Source organism: Arvicanthis niloticus, chromosome 7 (assembly GCF_011762505.2).
Source record: "Arvicanthis niloticus isolate mArvNil1 chromosome 7, mArvNil1.pat.X, whole genome shotgun sequence".
NCBI classification, from domain to species: domain Eukaryota; kingdom Metazoa; phylum Chordata; class Mammalia; order Rodentia; family Muridae; genus Arvicanthis; species Arvicanthis niloticus.
Genome location: NC_047664.1, coordinates 37,342,919 through 37,360,223, shown reverse-complemented (window position 1 = coordinate 37,360,223; position 17,305 = coordinate 37,342,919). Strand labels below are relative to the sequence as shown.

The following is a 17,305-nucleotide window of genomic DNA, read 5'->3' as shown; positions in this document are numbered from 1 at the left end:
TACGTTAACTGCTTAATTTATTTAGTCTGCTTCATGGCCCAGTGCAGGCCTGCCACGCCCACACTTGCTGGGGACAGTGCAAGCATAATCAGTTACAGGATGCTGAACCATGCTGCAGTCAGGAGTTCGGATTCCCCCCTCCAGCAAGTTTGCAAACTCCACACACAAGTACAGTCCACACAGCAAGTGGCCAAAGACGTCCCATCCCGTAATTCATCTCATCTATGTACAAAATAGTCACATATCACCCCACAGATAAAAGCTAATAACAGCAACCACTCTTCCCGGACCCCTCACCAGTACAACCCATCACACGGAGTTATAACCAAACCCATTCCCAAATTGTTAAATATGATGTGAGCTCCCGCTTAGGAGATGACAAACTTTGGGGAGCTACAGAGTCCCGGGACACCTGGCAGCCAGGGGTAGAAAATGCCCCCAGAGTTTCCCATGCCCCTGGCCCTAGAGTGTGGCTCAGGAAGTAAGCTGGACCAGCAACAAAAGAGGTAGAATCTGCAAGGCCCAGCTCAGGAAGCTGTCTTCGCATCTCAGTTTGGGGACTCAGCGGCCACCATGCCTGTCCCGAGTTGCTGCCTGGACCAGACATTCTAGAGATGTGCAGTAGCTGCCACAAGGGTGCAAAGAAATTGATGGGACCCCCTTCTCCCTGCTTAGACCCAAAGTCTGAGGCAGACCATACTGGCATCTAGAACCCATGAGCCTACCAGCCTGGATATGGGGCTTTTAGAGGGCAGGGCCTCTTTGTTTCCAGCCCCAGCTTCTTTGGTGTTTTTGTGAGTGACTGCTTGTCGAGACAGGATGCTGAAGTGGAAACTCCCCACACACTGATGTGGTTGGTCCCTAGGCTGGTGAGCAGAAACCAGTCCTGTTTTTTTGGATCCTGTAGGTTTCACCACATACTAAGACTCTTTAAAACCTGTTCCAAAGTGCACGGCCCGGGATGGAAGGAGAAATCACTACTGTCATTTCACACGCTTTGAAGGTTCCCCGTTTCTGTTACTCATACTACCGCTTGAAGTCCTGCTCCTTGCTGAACCGGACTCCAGAGCGCTCAGGCCAGTTCACTCCAGCATCTTGCCCAGCAGGCCCAGGTCAAGTTGATTAGCGTAAAGCTACAGCCTCCCAAACTCTCGGTCCACAGAGGCCGAGCAGTCCCTAGTAACACACTCTCGGTCTAGAATCCAGGCTCTTTTATCCTCTTCACAGCTTCAGGTGAGTGTTGGGTTTACAGATAAAAACTAGGCCCCAAACCTGCGGAGAATTGTTTTCCGGCACCCAAGTGCCTCCTGGGGAGGTAGTAGGGATGGCTTGTGCTTCTAAGCAAGCCGTCAATCCACAGGATACTTAGGCAGTCCTGCTCACAGCAAGGACAGGGCGCAGAGGGGGCAATGCTGGCTGTGGAATGTCCCCCTGCAGGGGGATGGACCAGGGCTAGGGCGGTGAGTCCCGGGTTAGGCCGTACTCCAAGCTCACGGTGTGGTCCAGTTCTTCCAGCTCTGCTGGCAGTGGGATGGCCAATTCCCCCAAGAACAGGGAGAGCGCCTCGAACGAGTCCTCCAGCTTTGAGAATGCTGGTCTACAAAGAGAAGGGATGAAGGACAACAGGCAGAATGTGAGCATGGGAGGGATGGATACGAGGCTGTGTCTCCCATTTCCAGGTCCCACCACCTCAGACAAACCCTCTACCCTCTTGCTGTAAATATGCAAGGCAACACCATGACAAGTCTGGCTTAAGGCAGAACCATCCAAGAGCTGGGACTCTCTCATGTCTTAGAGTGAATGCAACAAGCAAAGGTTGAGATTGGTTTCTATACTTGTTAAAAAGATGTCTTGGGTGCTGGTGATAGGGCCCTGTCAGTACAGAGCCTGCCTACACCCACAAAGCCCTGAGTTCAGTTCTCAGTATAGTAACTGGCCATGTTTGTGTACACCAGTCATCCTAGGCACTTAGGAGGTAGAAGCAAGAGAGTGGGAAGTTCAACGTCATCTTCAAGTATATATCTGATTTGAACCAGCCTGGGTGACATGAGACCCTATCTCAAAAATAAACAGATCTGCAAACAACAGAAAAATTGTAAGACACACCCCCCCTCCCCTGGCCCTGGCTACACCCTGAGCTCCCGTGGTGGCTCGAGGGAGAATGGTCACCATAGGCCATGGGATGGAACTGTTAGGTAAGGATTAGGATGTCTGGCTTTGCTGGGGCAGGGTGTCATTGGGGTAGGTTTTGAGGACTCAAAATCCCATGCCAGACCTTGCTTATGGATCACCTAGTACTCTAGCACCATGCCTGCTGCCTGCTGCCTGCTGCCTGCTGCCTGCTGCCTGCTGCCTGCTGCCTGCTGCCTTCCTGCCTGCCTGGCTGGCTGGCTGGCTGCTGCCTGCTGCCTGGCTGCCTTCCTGCCTTCCTGCCTGCCTGCCTGCCTGCCTGGCTGGCTGGCTGGCTGCTGCCTGCTGCCTTCCTGCCTGGCTGCCTGGCTGCCTGGCTGCCTGGCTGCCATGCTTCCCTACCATGAAGATCACAGACTCAACATCTGAAACTATAAGCAATCTCCAAATTAAATGCTTTCTTTTATAAATTGTCTTGCTCATAGTGTTTTGTCATGGCATTAGAAAAGTAGCTAAGACAGCTTCTAAGTCTATTTTTTAAAAAAGATTTATTTATTTATTTATTTATTTATTATACAGCATTCTGCCTGCATGTATCCTACAGGCCAGAAGAGAGCACCAGATCTCATTATAGATGGTTGTGAGCCACCATGTGGTTGCTGGGAATTGAACTCATGACCTCCGGAAGAGCAGACAGTGCTCTTAACCTCTGAGCTATCTCTCCAGCCCGAAGTCTATTTTTATTATCCAAAGTTAGATGCTTTATCTACAGGCCCCACAGTCATTCCCTAGGTAGCATCTCTTCATGTGTGTGAAGCTGCCTATATGATGCTGAGGATAGAACCCGGGGCCTTGAACATTCTAGGCAAGTACTATATCACTGAGTGATATTCTTGTCCCCACTCCCCTTTTTAGACAGGGTCTCATTATGTAGTCTTGGCTGTCCTGGAACTTCCTATGGACCAGGCTGGTCTTGAACTCACAGAGATCCACATGCCTCTGCCTCCCGAGGCCCGGGATGGCAACAACAACCATCTTTAATGGGATCTGATGCCCTCTTCTCGTGTGTCTGAAGAGAGCAACAGTGTACTCACATACATAAAATAAATCTTAAAAAAAAAAAAAGTGCATGCCACCATGCTTGCTGGCCTTGAACTTCTGATCCCCCTCCTAAGGACTCCCAAATCCTGACTTCAGAGGCATTTACCTCGATGCCCAGTTTTTATATATTGGCAGGGATCAAACTCAAGGTTTCATGTATTCTAGCCAAGTACAGTACTGAGTTATGTCCCCGGACCCTATTTTAAGAGTTACAAGCATTTTTTTGAGATAAAAGTCACATGATATAAAATTAATCACTCCATGTTTTGTGAGGGCATGCGGGTGACTGGACCATTTGCTCATGTATGCTTGTTTGCTAAAGGTGCAACCCAGGACCTGGCACATGCCAGGCAAGTCCCCTCTATTCCTCAGACACACTACCAGTCCCTGTAATTGCCTTTTGTTGGCCACCCTGAGAGTGAGCTGAGAGCTGAACCCATAGCCCCATTCATTCCACATAGTCTATCATGGATCCACATGCCTCACCCAGATTTTCTTTAAAAAACAAAACAAAACCCCAGTGTTCCTAATGTCTGTGATTCCATCTTGTCCAGCTCCCTTGCTTCTGTGCTACCTCTCTTCCCTAATGTGGCATGGCAGAGCTGTCAAGGGCTTCAGGGGTTTAGCAGTTACTCTTGAGCCCAAGGATTCTACTGCTTGTCCAGGGAAGGGCATGGGCTGATCTAAAGCTAGCGTCTCAGGCCCTGAGGGCTGTAAGGTGGGAGAAAGGGGTGAGACACCAACCTGTTCTCAGGTTCTAGTTTGCAGCAGATAGCAGCCAGGGGGAAGAAGGCTGGGGGACAGTCTGTTGGGACAAACTTCTCCCAGAAAAGCTTTACATTGAGGCCAAAGTCCAGTGTGCGGGGCAGGCAATCAGGATCAGCATATACCTGCCCAATGATCTGCAAGCAAGAAGATGGATGGTCAGGAAGGTCTACAGAGGCCACAGATAGAGGAGGAAGCGATGCTTTTGTAGACATTTGCACAGGGCAGCAAAACCCTATTAGAGGGAGGGCAGCCTTCTGGCCCACCTCTCCTTACCATGCTAATGTAGACCTCTCTCTACACTGAGTCTGGATACTGCAGCAGAAGCAATGTTGGTAACTGGTACCTGAAAGCTAGAAGCTTCCACTTACCCTACCCTGCCCATGTCCCTTTGTAGCTATAGCCTCTACCAGGTCAAGGCTCTACAAGGTGAGGGGCTGGGTTTGACTGATGTCTGAAACCCTTTGGCTACCATCACCTTCATTTTCTGTAGAAGAAAGATATTCTATTGCAATCTACTGAAAAAAGCAACTTTGTAAAATAATTATTCTAACCATCATGCGTCTCTCCTCTGGTAATTTTGTAGGAGTGAGAAAAGCTTCATTGTGTCTACTTGACTCAGGATTTGAGAGGTACTGGGCCATGCTGCAGTCTAACCAGTGATTTTGAGGCAAACTGTTCACTTGTAGGAGAGCAACTCAGGTCTCAGGGAGGCAGGGCTGCTTGGGTGTCTGGGCTTGAGCTTACCTCGCAGAGAACGATCCCGAAAGAGAAGACATCCACCGTCTCATCGTAGCTCTTGCCTTTGGGAAGAGAGGAACGTGGCTGCCAGGTGCCAGAGCTAAGAACTAAGGCCACAACAGCCCCAAAGGTGCCCAGGGGCCATCGACTGTGTGTCATAAAGAACTGCACCCAGGTTCAGGCTCATCTAGACTCTGATCATGAGCCAGGGTTAGTCAGTCAGGCAACCCACTGCTAGCCAGCATCCACCAGGGGGCACCATACTTCAGTCCTTGTTCTGGAGAGAGGCAGCTAAGGCTAGAGCTCTGAACAGCCTGGGCCATTTGGAAACAAAAGATCCTTAGAGCTCACCTGCCACCCAGGATGGCATGCTGCTTTCCCAGCTGTGTTTGGGAAAGGAGTTTATGAGGCCTGGCTTGGCCAAGCCTGAGAGATCGCCCGCCCCCTCTGAGTGCCTGTGCCTGTCCCTGTCGCAGGCTTCCCCAGCTACAGCATTAATTTAAGACATGGCTCCTGTCCTCTCTGGCTCTTTTCCCTCCAGGGATTCAGAACGTACCATTCAACATCTCTGGGGCCATCCAGTAGGGGTTTCCCACCACAGTGTAGCGCTTCTTGCGGTCACTCTTGCGTAAGGTGCGCTTCTTGGTGGTGGGCTTCTCTACTGGAGGCCTTTTCCTCTCTTCTACTATAAGACGCGACAACCCAAAGTCGGCTACCACCACTGTCTTGTCCTGTTAAGATAAGGGCCAGGTCAGGACCTGTGATGTGGGCTTCTCTAACCTGTTCCTGGGGTGTAGGCAAGAGAGACCACCTTCAAGGGGACTGAGGTCACACAGCAGAGGAGAGTCACACCAGAAAGCTCTCCTGGGAGCTGGAGGCTGGGCCTTTGTGGGTTTTTCTTGTCAGTCTGGTATCTGCCCACAGCAGATTCCAAGCTAAAGGAGGAGGAGCCTCAGGGACGTGACCTGCAGAGTGCAGCGCAGGTGGGTAAGGGTTTCTGGTCTATCTTCAGCCCTTTGTCTTGTTCTTAACAAGGACTAGTAGTTGCCAGAATAGGTTAAGAGAAAAGGTCAGGCAAAGGCAGTAAGGGACGGGGCAGCTATGGGGCAGTCCTGTGAAGAGGGGTTTCGGTTATTTCATATTGCTGTAGAAGGGAGTCGGCAGGAGAAACTGTAACTGAGGGCCATGAGGATCGCTGGCCTCATGCTGGCTATGAGGAGCAAAGGCTACAGCCCGTCCGTCCATCCGTCCAGTAAAGTGGGATCAGCAAACTGTTTTAGGGCCTGCTATAATGGAAGAGCTCTACACAGACAAGGAATTCAGCCCCCATCCACACCCAGACTCTGGCCACACTAAATCAGTGTAGGGGATTGAGCCCAGGGCCTTCTGCTTGCCAGACAGGCAAGCTAATCCCTTCTAATAATAATCACTTCAAGGGCTGCTGCTGGGGAGAGAGGTGAAATTGTTCCTGCATGTGTGTCTGAGAGCTTCCATAAGATGGGACCGGCAAAAGGCACTTGAGGTAGCAGAAAGCCCAAAATAGAAGCCCATAGGTGGTGTGTCTGGTATGAAGCCAGAGGGATACCCCCAGGCAGCTCAGGCCAGCACAGTGGGACATACCAATTTGATGAGACAGTTGTGTGAGTTCAGATCCCGGTGGATGATGCACATGGAGTGTAAATAGGCCTGCAACAGAAGCAGGAGCCATGGAGCCTGTTCTCCCAGGCCACACCCTTCCAGCGTCCCCTCCCCCATCCCCCAGCTACTCCTGTCTTCTAGGCCAAGCCTGTTTAACCTCCCATCCCCACCCGCAAGCCACACTTGGGTCCTAACACCAACAGAAAACTGCCAGCTCCTGCCCAGGTTTTCCAGCAGTCTCCAACTCTACTGGCCTCTTAGTCCCCCATCCTTTACTTAGGCTGAGGCAATCTAAAGTGAGCACCCTCAAACACACTGTTCCTTCCTCCTCCTCCAGGGTCTGGTTTCAGCCACTTTGGATTTTCCTGCCTGTGGTGGGGAAGAAATGACCTCCTGACTCACCTCCCCTGAGACACCCTCCTCCTCTGTCTGTACTTCAGCCCCTCCCTCTTCCTGTCAAGCCATTTCTAAGCTATTTTTACTAGACATTCCCGTGTCACTCTTAGGAGTTATTTTCTTAGTCTTCCCCTTCCCTGTAGATGGGGATGGTGACACAGCTCCCTAGCCCCCTATGCTACTGTGTCAGTGTCACTGTTCCTAGGCCCACAGGTTTTCCTATAACACATGGCCTGGCTGCCTGGCAACCCCCTCCTCAAAGGCTGTCATACTTCCCCCATGTACCCCCTTTTCCTGAGACCCCTGTGTGTTGTGATTCCCTTCCAGCCTCCACAGGGCCAACCCTTTGCAGAGCCATCTTCTCATGTGCTGACCACTGCTCAAACTCCAGACAAGCCCAGGACCCAGCCCCTCCTTTTCTACCTCACTGCTTCACTGTAAACAAAGGTTCCTGGAGGAAGGAGCACATTCCGGGGTACAGCCCCCCCCCCCCCCACACACACACACAATGCCTGCTGTGTGGAACAGTCACTTCATTAGCACCTGTCAGTTGTGAGGATGGCTAGACTCATTCCCACAATGTACTCAATAGGAACTTGAATCTACTACTGGCTCCTTCTTCAGGGTTCGTCTTGAATCCGTGTCCCCTCCTCCTCATATTTTCTAGGTAGTAAGGTGCTTACTCCAAGGTTCCTCAGCACCTGAGCACCTCTTTGACAGCAAGGTTAGGGTATCCTGCACTATGGTTTGCCTTGTTCATGCCGTTTGGTGGTAAAGAGATCGGAAATCCGTTGAGAACAGAATTGTTGACTGAAAGAGAGTAGCTAGTCAACATTTCCTTGGCACTGAAAGAAACTCAACAGACAGCTGCTGAGTGTCCCAGCCCCCACGATGGGCATCTGCCTTCCAGAGCAGCCTACAATCCCTGTACCTTACACACGCCCAAGGCTGTTGGTAGGACTCACCATTCCGGAGGAGATGCCTTTGGCAAACCTGACCTTCTGTTGCCAGGGGAACGGGTCCTGCAGGGTAGGAAAATGTCCGTGTAAGAGGAGTCCTTCCCAGCTCTTGCTCTAGACTCCATTGGCCAGCACGCGTGCTACAGAAGCCTTCCAGTCCCTCCCAGTACACACCTTTGAGGGCAAACAAGGTCCCTAACCCTCCAGGTTCCAGAGTAATGAGCACAGGTGTCCCTCCCCGCCAAAGCTCTTCCTGACGACGGGGTCACGTGCTCACCACACTGCGCAGAAAATCTTTGAGCGTGCCCCCCTCGATGTACTCTGTCAGCAGATTCAGCTTCTTGTCCTTGTACAGAACACCGATGAACTTGAGCACGTTAGGGTGGTCCAGGCTGCGCATCACTTTTACCTGGAGGAGAGGGGGCGGGATGAGCCCAGCCTCACAGATTGTACACACTGGGCCCTGCTTTTCTAGGACTGTTCTAGAGAACCCAGTGGGAGGCCTGAAGTGGGGCTGAGCAGGAAGCCCCTCTGGCCCACTGCAGCTGCCCCAGTGTCCCCAGCTGCAGCTACCTAAGGAGCGAGAGGCAGTACAAATGAGATGTTCGTGGGATGGAGTATCTGTCCCCTGGAGTCCCACTTCAGGGTATTTGGTGGTGACCATAACAGCTTGTATTAAACTGGTACATTCACACCATCACCCCTGTAATCTGAATCTCACCTTAGACTGGCTTGCAGTGTCTTTAGTAAGTGTGTACTCAACAGATGCACTGTAATTTAGAGGAGTCTTTCCCCTTAGCTGTTTCGATCTCTTTCCTGCTCTCCTCTCTCCTCCCACCTCCTCTCAAAACAAGGTCTTTCTAATATCCTTGGCTGGCTTGGCACTCACTATGTAGCTGAGGTTGGCTTTGAACTCAGAGCTCCACCTGCCTCTTGAGGGCGCTGAGATTACAGGTGTACATTATCACACCAGACTCTGTCTAGGTTTTAAGATAATGGTTGAGGACTGGGAGGATGGCTCAAAGTTTCAGAGCACTGGCTGCTCTTCTAGAGGACCTGGGTTTAATCACCAGCAAACACAGGACTGCTCATAACTACCTATACCTCTAGTCCCATGGCCTCTTCTGGTATGCAGACATACATGCAGACAAAACACCCATACACATAAAAAGTCAATAGTAATAATAAATAATAATAATGATACTTGAAAAAACTGAGACAAAATAAAACCTTTGGGTTTATTTTTTTAATAATAAAATAGTGGCTGAAATGAGATTTCTCGTTCTTTTCACCCTTTCTTCCTCAGATTCCCCCCACCCCATTCCTGTTCTTTCTCCCTCCCCTCTCCCGTCTCTTGATTGAACCCAGTGCCTCCTGCAGGCTGTGCTGGCTCTCTGTTACTGGGTTATTCCCTGGCTCAGCTCTCATTTATCCATCATCTATCTTGTGTGTGTGAGTGTTCGGCTACATGCATGCACGAGCACCGTGTGTGTGCCTGGTGCTGGAGTCAGTGTGGGTCAGAACAGGAGTACGGATGGTTGTGAGCCACCATGTAAGTACTGAGAACAGAACCCAGGTCTTCTGCATGAGCAGCACATGCGCTTACTTGCTGAGCCATTCCTCAAGCCTCCCTCCACTTTTATTTGAGACAGCCTCATTATGTTGCCTGGGCTAGCCTTGAATGTCTGGTCCTTGAACAGGAGTCCTCCTGCCTTAGCCTCCAGAGTAGTTGCAAACAGGACTGGGCCACTAGGTCTGGCAGCAAGTTTCCTTTTGAAAAAACACCCCTATTTCACTTTCTTTTCTGAACAGGTCTCACTGTGTTGCCACATCTAGCCTGGGTTCACTCTCAGGGTCACATGATTCGCTTGTTTCAGCCCCTCAAGTGTAGGTCTGCTGGAAAGTCCAACCTCATTTCTTACCTCAGTCAGGAAAGTCTTCTGTGTTTCCTCATCACAGCGAATTAACTCCTTCATGACCATCACTTTGCCTGTGGCTTTGTGAGTCACCTACAGGAAGGGTGAGCGTTAACAACGCAGAGACCAGAGACAATTCTGGCGCTCTGTTTGTGACAATCTGTGGAGTAAGGAAGTAGTTCAGTGGTACAGAACTCGGCTGGCATGCTCAAGGTCCTGGGTGGGTTTGACCTCCAGCACCAGAGGGAAGGAAATAAGAAAGAAAAAGCAAAGGAAAAAAAAAAATCTCTTTGCAGTGTCCTCCCATTCCTTGGAGGGCAGACTAGCCAGAGATCATGTGTAGAAAACAGCACAGGGCGGAGGGGACTCAGGAAGAAAGTGTATCTTCTCTCCTAGAATGCTGGGCATGGGCATGCATAAGGGAAAGCCAGGACTCTAAAAGAGGAACCAGGAAGGATGGGAGGGTATGCTGCCAAGCCAAGCAGGGGCTTTGCTCATCTGGCACAGGAGTGAATCCCTGGGTGGACAGAGTCTGGGGGCAGGGGATCAGCGCCACAGACATGCACCAGGGAGCTGGGTGGGTCAGAGGTGAGCCTTCCATCCCTGCTGTCTGGAAAGCTGATGCACAAGGCTTACCTGACCCCCCCTCCCAGCTCTCCGCAGAGGAGGAGGAGAGAAAGAGAGAACGATTAGTTCCTGAGCTCACCAGGGTGGCAGGAGCCTTCACTTTGTAGCATGCCCTGCAACCTGGAGGCTGTGGGCACCCAGAACACCCTCCCTGATTGGCGGCGTGAGGGCCAAAGACGTGGATCCTAACTTGAGTTTCCAGAGCTACTCACTACAGCAGCCATGCTGCTCATAGATGGCCATGAGGACAGAAAGGGCACCTCAGACACCATCACTCACAGCCAGGAAGGAGGCCAGTGTCCTACAGGGTTGCAGTGTGGCAGTATAAGGTAAAATGGTAAGGAGGCTGGGATATGGCTCAACAGGCAAATTCGCCATATAAGGCTGATGACCAGAGTTGGACCCCAGACCCATGTAAAGGTAGGAGAGAGTAGAGTCCTCCGAGTTGTCCTCTGACCCCCACACAAACATCATACACACAATAAAGCTTTGAAAGAAAGGGTAAAGGAAGTTGGTGGCAGCAAAGAGTGCAGCACCTGCTTCCTGTGCTCACCTTGATGGCTTGCCCAAAGAAGCCCTTCCCCAGGACCTCCCCGTGGATCAGGTCACAGGGCCGGAAGATCTGCTGTGAGTAGCTGCTGGAGCAGCGTAGGGATTCTGAGCGGCTGATGTCTCGGCTGAGGAGCAGGGGCTCCTTGGGGGAGCTGGGGCCAGGAGACTTGGAGATGCTGTTACTGCGCCTGAGGATGAGGGAAAGGTAAGAGCAGGCAACACAGCACAGGAGGCTCGGGACACCCGGTCATTCCAGCGGTTATAATTTGGATGGTATCTCTCTGGGGGAAAGGGTTCTTACTCAGACAGATGTGCCATTTGGGGTCTGCAGACAATATTAATCATAGTAAAAATACATTAAAAGCAGGAAATCAGGAGACTAGAAGTGAATCTCAGTGGGGAAGTGTCTGCCCAGCATGTGAGCCACCATGGATTCCATTCCATGTGGGGTCGATGGACTGAGGACTTCATATACAAGATGACTAGAGTCTCCTAGCTCATGGTGCTCCCGACATGGTGCTCCACTCCCTTAGGCTCTATGTTTCCAGCCCCACGGATGCTTGATTCAAGGTACCATACAATGACAAATGCCTCTATCCACAAAAGGGGCAAATGGCATCTTAATATAAATAAATAATATAAATAATTTATATATATATAAATAATATAATATAAAATGGCATTTTAAATAAATCTGTACTGGCTTCTATCGCTTACATTTTAAGATAATAAACAGGCATGATTTTTATAGAAATAAAGCTATTGTGTTTACATTCGCAAAAGCGGCCAGTTAGTTACATACTGTTAGTGACCGTCATTCTTACTCACTGAAGTAAAAAGCTGACCCTCTGTCCTGTGCTGCTGCCTTGCTTGCCCAGAGCACACACAAAGTGAACTGCCCTTTCTGAATAGAGGCTCTTCAAGCTATGTGAGCAGATCTCTAGTCACCCACATCTTCCCTTTTCCAGCCCATCTGCCCTTTGGTACCCTCCTTGCCTCTACTAACTCAGTCATGCTGGCCAAGGCCGAGGGGCAGTCAGGAACAATCTGTGGGGAGGTCATGTTAGAAGCCAGACAAAAGGGCCCATTGGAGCCAGGGAGTGAAGTATCTGGTTCCTAGTTCTGACAGTATGTGACATTAGGAGTGCTGAACTCAGCTGTACAACCTTGTGTTCTTTGCTACATATAACTCTTACAGAACCCCCGCATCGCAGATGCAGTAACAGGGAACAAAGTACGAGAGGAAATGAATGTTACAGATATTTCTGCACAAGAACACGGGGACCTGTTTCCAGTCCTGTAAGTAGCCTACTCAGGGCTCATACACAAGGTAGTTGTTGCCTTCCACAGGCTTTGCAGGCTTTGGGTTTGAGGATGTTTGTCCCCCGAGTCTTAAAATGTTTTTTGACTGGGCACAGCAGTGCCTTTAACCCAGCACACAGAGATGCAGAGAAGCAGGCAAACGCTGTGAGTTTGAGGCTAGCCTGGTGTGGTTTGAATGCTTAGCCTAGGGAGTGGCACTATTAGGAGGTGTGGCCTTGTTGGAGTAGGTGTGTTGCTGTGGGGGTAGGCTTTGAGACCCTCATCTTAGCTTCCTGAAAGACAGTAGTGTTTTCCTGTTTGCCTTTGGAACAAGATGTAGAACTTTGGGGCCTCCAGCCCTATTCCTGCCTGGATGATTGCATGCTCCCGCCTTGATAATAGTCTGAACCTCTGGACCTGTAAGTCACCCCCTAGTTAAATGTCCTCATAAGACTTGCCTTGGTCATGGTATCTCTTTAGAGCAGTGGAAACCCTAACTAAGACACCTACCTGTTCTATATAGTCCCAGGACAGCCAGGGGTACGTAGTAAGATCTTGTCACAAAAACAATAAAAACCAACCCCCCAAATGCCACACTTCCCTGTATGTGTATATCCTCCCCCCTTCTTCTTTTCAAGACAGGGTTTCTCTGTGTATCCCTGGCTGTCCTTGAACTCACTATGTAGATGAGGCTGGCCTTGAACTCAGAGACCCGCCTGCCTCTGCTCTTGAGTGTTGATATTAAAGGTGTGCGCTACCACTGCCTGGCATCTATCCATCAATTTCTTTACCAATTTTTTTTGTATACTTACTTGGCCCTGTTTGTTTCCAGCCTCACATTTCCTCCATGATGGATTTTAAGGATTGTTGGCATTACAATTTCCTGTCTAGCTCAAGTTTAATGGACAGAGCCCAATCTTCTGTTTTGGTGTGTGTTTGTGTGCACCTGTGCACACTGTTAGAGAGGGAGAGACAGAATATGTGTATATATGTACAGATGTGTGTGTGCACACTTGTGTACACATACAGAGGCCAGTGGAGACCAGGTTCTATGCCACTTTCTGCCTTATTCCCTTTAGAGATCTCTCCTTAAACCTGGAGCTAGGCTGGCAGCCAGCAAATACCACTAATCCTCCTGTCTCCACTCCCCATCGTGCTGGGTTAGAGGAGCGTGTATAGCCATGCCTGGCAGTTTACATGGGTATGGGGATCCAAGTCACCCTGTTCGCTTAGAAGTAGTCTGACCACACTCCAGCCTGATCCTCTCTGACCTGTCCAGTCTGGCCTTGAACTCATGCCAATCTTCCTGCCCCAGCCTCCTGAGTGTTGAGATTGTAGATAAAAGCAATGCTTTTTAAAACTTTTTTTTTTTTTTTTTTTTTTTTGAGATAGAGTGTCACTAGGTAACTGTAACTAGCTCAAACTCATGATCCTCCTGCCTCAGCCTTGCACGTGCTGGGATTATAATGTGCTAACGCATCAAGATTCTGACTCTGTGGTTTCTAAGGAAACCTGGTAAACTCCTGGTTCTATACAAAAATCTATGAACTGTGAGTCCCACATAGTAGCTGGTTCAGCTCAAGTCTCATATCCTGACCCTGGCCTGCTGGTTTTCTAAGGCTGCTGGCCTCCAAAAGCCAACATAGCCTCTGAGGGATAGACAAGGAACAAGACAGAGGGGACAGAGCAGCACCTTAGAGAACGCCTCCTCAGTGTCCCCTCCTGATTCTCCTTGGTGTCCAAGGTGCTGAGCATGAGAGTGTGTCCAGTAGTCTGCATGTGGGGAGAAAGCCGGGTATCTAGCCGTAACTGGTCCAGGCGCTGGGGGACAGGGTCATGTTCAATCAGCAGCTGAAGTGTCTGGCTTGTCTGGTTAATCGCATCCTCCACCTGTGGCCAACAGCAAGGTAAGGTCGGTTTCCACAAGCTGTCCTACCTGAAGCTACCTACCGCCCACCCAGTCTAAGCACAGTGTACCCAACATTTAATTTGCCTAGAGGTAGTAGCCTCTGGCTGCCAGAGGTCATTCAATGCTTCTGTCTGGTACCCTGTCATCTGTCAGCCCATCTCTTCTGCCCTGGAAATCTGTTAGGTTGGCCCAGAAAGCCACTGGTCCGCACAGGCTCAGTGCTAAGATTGTCTGGTATGGGAAAAAGTAAAGGCCATAGCCAGATCTTTCAGGGGCCTGTTCTGTGCACCAGGCCCACAGACAGACTGGACACATACTGTACCTCCTCTACTCGGAGAGTACGGACAGGGGTCCCATTGATCTCCAAGATGCGGTCCCCAGGGTGGATGGCATTTCGGTTATTGGGACTGATGTGCATCCGGTTGACCCTAAAGATGGACAAGAGTTAAGGTGAGATTAAAGCATTCTAAAAACTTGTACCCACTTGCTTACCAAGTACTCAGTCCCCGGTGGCCACACACTCGAGGCCAAATTACACCAAAATGTAGTACCCACCCCAGAATGACTCCTCTCAGGGAAGGGCACTGTCACTGACCTATTGACCTAAGCCAGAAACCTGGACATTGTCCCCATTTGGAGTTCCCTAAAATCCCTCCCCTTATCCCCTCAACCCCCACCCACTTCTGAGAATCCTACCTTCTCTCCATCACCATAGTTACCAACATCTCTCTCCTGAATCACTGTAGGAGCCTCCTAACAGCTCTACATCTCTGGGCCTTTCCTCTCTCCTGTCTAACCTCCATACCAGTGGTCCTCCCACATGCCAATCTGGTTATATTATCTTGATGCTAAAAGCCCTTAATAGACCTCCTGGACTTTCACAGTCGGCCCCTCCATATTAACAGCCACTTGGGCTATTCTCTCAACATACACTAAACAATCAGACACTCACCTCTAGAGACATCTGGTCTCCCCCTGCCCTGAACACAATTCCCTCTCCTTTTTATCTAATGAAGCCACAGAATAAATCTCGCCTCCTCCTGAATTCTTAATCCTAGTAACCTCTCACCTACACTGTAAGATCCAGCCTCACAGCATTTACAGGGCTCTCTCTCCCTCTCTCCATCAGCCATCACAAAGTGAGTAGTTTTGCCACATGCTCCCTGCCATGATGCTCTGCCTCAACACAGACCCAGGGGGAAAATGAAGCCTGGTATTACATGGATGTAGTCTTGCCTCTAATCTTTGGATGAGACCCAAGGTAGGATCTTACCCTTTTGGGGGCCTATTTTCTTCATTCTCCATTCATAAATGCAACCAATCAAACAATAATTAGCTTCCTATTAATGGCAGGTCTTTGTATACAGTACTGAACAAGACAAAGGGAGGTCCTTCTGGAGTTTATGTTGGAGTGGTGTCTTCGGGTTTCTATTGTTGTGAGGAGACCCCATGACCACATCAATTCTTACAAAGAAAAACATTTAAGTGGGGCTGGCTTATAGTTCAGAGAGTTCATTATTGTCGTGACAGGAAGCATGGCAGCACACAGGCAGACATGGCGCTAGGGAGGGGTAGCTGATAGTTCTACATCTGGATCTGCAAGCAGCAAGGAGAGAGTAACACTGGGCCTGGCTTGAGCTTCTAAAACCTCAAAGCCCACCCTCAGTGACACACTTCCTCCAACAGGGCAACACCTCCTAATGCCACTCCCTAAGCATTCAAATATATTCAATATGTATTCAAATATATGAGCCTCTGTCGTCAATCTTAGTCAATTAAGCTGATATGCATTAATCAGGCCAGATAATTTCCTGGAGCAGACATGAAACCTGACATCTAAAAAGTTGGGAAGGCAGCCTGAAGTCTGAAGCAACTTGGGCAGAAGAAGCATGAAGAGCCAAGGTCAGGAGGAAGATGATGGTGAGGACAGAGGAAGCTCTGTGAGGATTACCTGTGGGCTCTGACCATGAGCCTCTGTTACAAGGCTCTCAAAACACTTACTCTTTCACTTGCACGGTGGTAGCATAGTTAGAAGAGGCGCTTTCCACAGACACGGAGAAGCCTCGTCTGCACTCAGTGGTGGCAGGCATGGAGATGAGTGTGACAGAGTAGGGCAGCTGGTCCTGGACAGACTCTGTAGACAGCCTTTCAAACATGGGTGCCAGCACCACCTCGTTGTGGCACTTCCCGCTGGGGAGAGGGGCACAAAGGGAGCTGAGATCCTGCAGGCCTACCTGGAAGCCCTCCAGCAACCACTCTATCACGTGGCTTGAAGCAGCAACCCCAGTCTCACCACAACTGTCTTTGCTACAAGTCTTGATGGGCTGCCCAAAAGGAGGAGTCTAGGACTTGGGTAACAAGCTGGGACAGCAGCAGAGAGGATACTGGGAAGAACCCTGGCCTGGAGGTAGGACGGACTGGGTTTTCTTGCTCTGCCTGACTCACAGTAAGAACCTTGTCCTAGACTCCTCTCCCCTCTCTGGGCCTTAGCTGCCTTCTTCTGTTAACCAAGACAGCTGGATAGAGGGATGTAGGTCAACTTTGCAGTCTTTCCTTTAGTGAGAAGCTGCCCCTAAAAGGGCATTTCCCCACCATTTTCTCCCTCTGGGAGGACGATGGGCCCGAGTGATGCTGTCTGGCAGCCCTCCTAGGACACCACCCCAATTGCCTTCACTCAACTCAGACCGCTCCTGAAGGACACACAGGGCACACCTTACCAGTAGAGGGCAGCATGCTGCACCAGGGCATATGCATCTCCATCCTCTATGATCACCTTGCAGCTCATGCAGGCAAAGCACTCTGGGTGGTACTTAAACTCCCCAGCCACCTGTGAGCAGAGGAAACACTATGGAGGGAAGGAGGAGGTACCAAGTTCATTAGAGTAGATGGGACTAATGGCAGGTGGGCGGAACCCATCAGGGATGTGGGGATATGGGCCATGAAAATTCACTCTTTCCCAGTACAGAACTGCAGATCCCGGTCAAAATCCAGCCTTTTAGTCCCTTCCCTAGAGCTTCTGTGGAAGTGACAGAGGGATGTCTCCCGCCATTTCTAACACCATGGAAAACTGTTGACCTCAGTCACACGAACATGTCCCCACAGTAGTGACTCCCATCTTAGAGGCTCCATTCCTCCAACACAGGGCTAGCTAGTCTGTTCATGCTTGAATCCCATTGTATACACAGGCAGCAGAACCTGTCTCTGCCAGCCCATTCTGGTTCCTGCTACCCAATTCTCTGATCAAGACCTAGGTACATCCTCCTCTCAAC

At 50.1% G+C, this 17,305-nt stretch overlaps 1 protein-coding gene across 4 annotated transcripts in view; it reads right to left on the bottom strand.

Moving 5' to 3' along the window:
• Positions 1 to 17,305, bottom strand: part of Limk2 (LIM domain kinase 2) — a 65,204-nt gene continuing 47,899 nt past the window's right edge. For 3 of the 4 annotated variants that reach the window (XM_076938244.1, XM_034509317.2, XM_076938245.1), the window contains exons 3-15: positions 16,754 to 16,863; positions 16,038 to 16,226; positions 14,359 to 14,464; positions 13,821 to 14,017; positions 10,827 to 11,013; positions 9,653 to 9,739; positions 8,008 to 8,139; positions 7,737 to 7,793; positions 6,358 to 6,423; positions 5,294 to 5,468; positions 4,744 to 4,799; positions 3,976 to 4,133; positions 1,197 to 1,597 (exon numbers count right to left, since the gene is read on the bottom strand). In XM_076938244.1, the coding sequence (XP_076794359.1) occupies positions 1,453 to 1,597; positions 3,976 to 4,133; positions 4,744 to 4,799; positions 5,294 to 5,468; positions 6,358 to 6,423; positions 7,737 to 7,793; positions 8,008 to 8,139; positions 9,653 to 9,739; positions 10,827 to 11,013; positions 13,821 to 14,017; positions 14,359 to 14,464; positions 16,038 to 16,226; positions 16,754 to 16,863 (1,665 nt within the window). In that variant the 3' untranslated portion in view covers positions 1,197 to 1,452. Of the gene's footprint in view, positions 1,598 to 3,975; positions 4,134 to 4,743; positions 4,800 to 5,293; positions 5,469 to 6,357; positions 6,424 to 7,736; positions 7,794 to 8,007; positions 8,140 to 9,652; positions 9,740 to 10,826; positions 11,014 to 13,820; positions 14,018 to 14,358; positions 14,465 to 16,037; positions 16,227 to 16,753; positions 16,864 to 17,305 lie in introns of all 4 variants that reach the window. The other variant, XM_034509316.2, reaches the window with a different exon arrangement.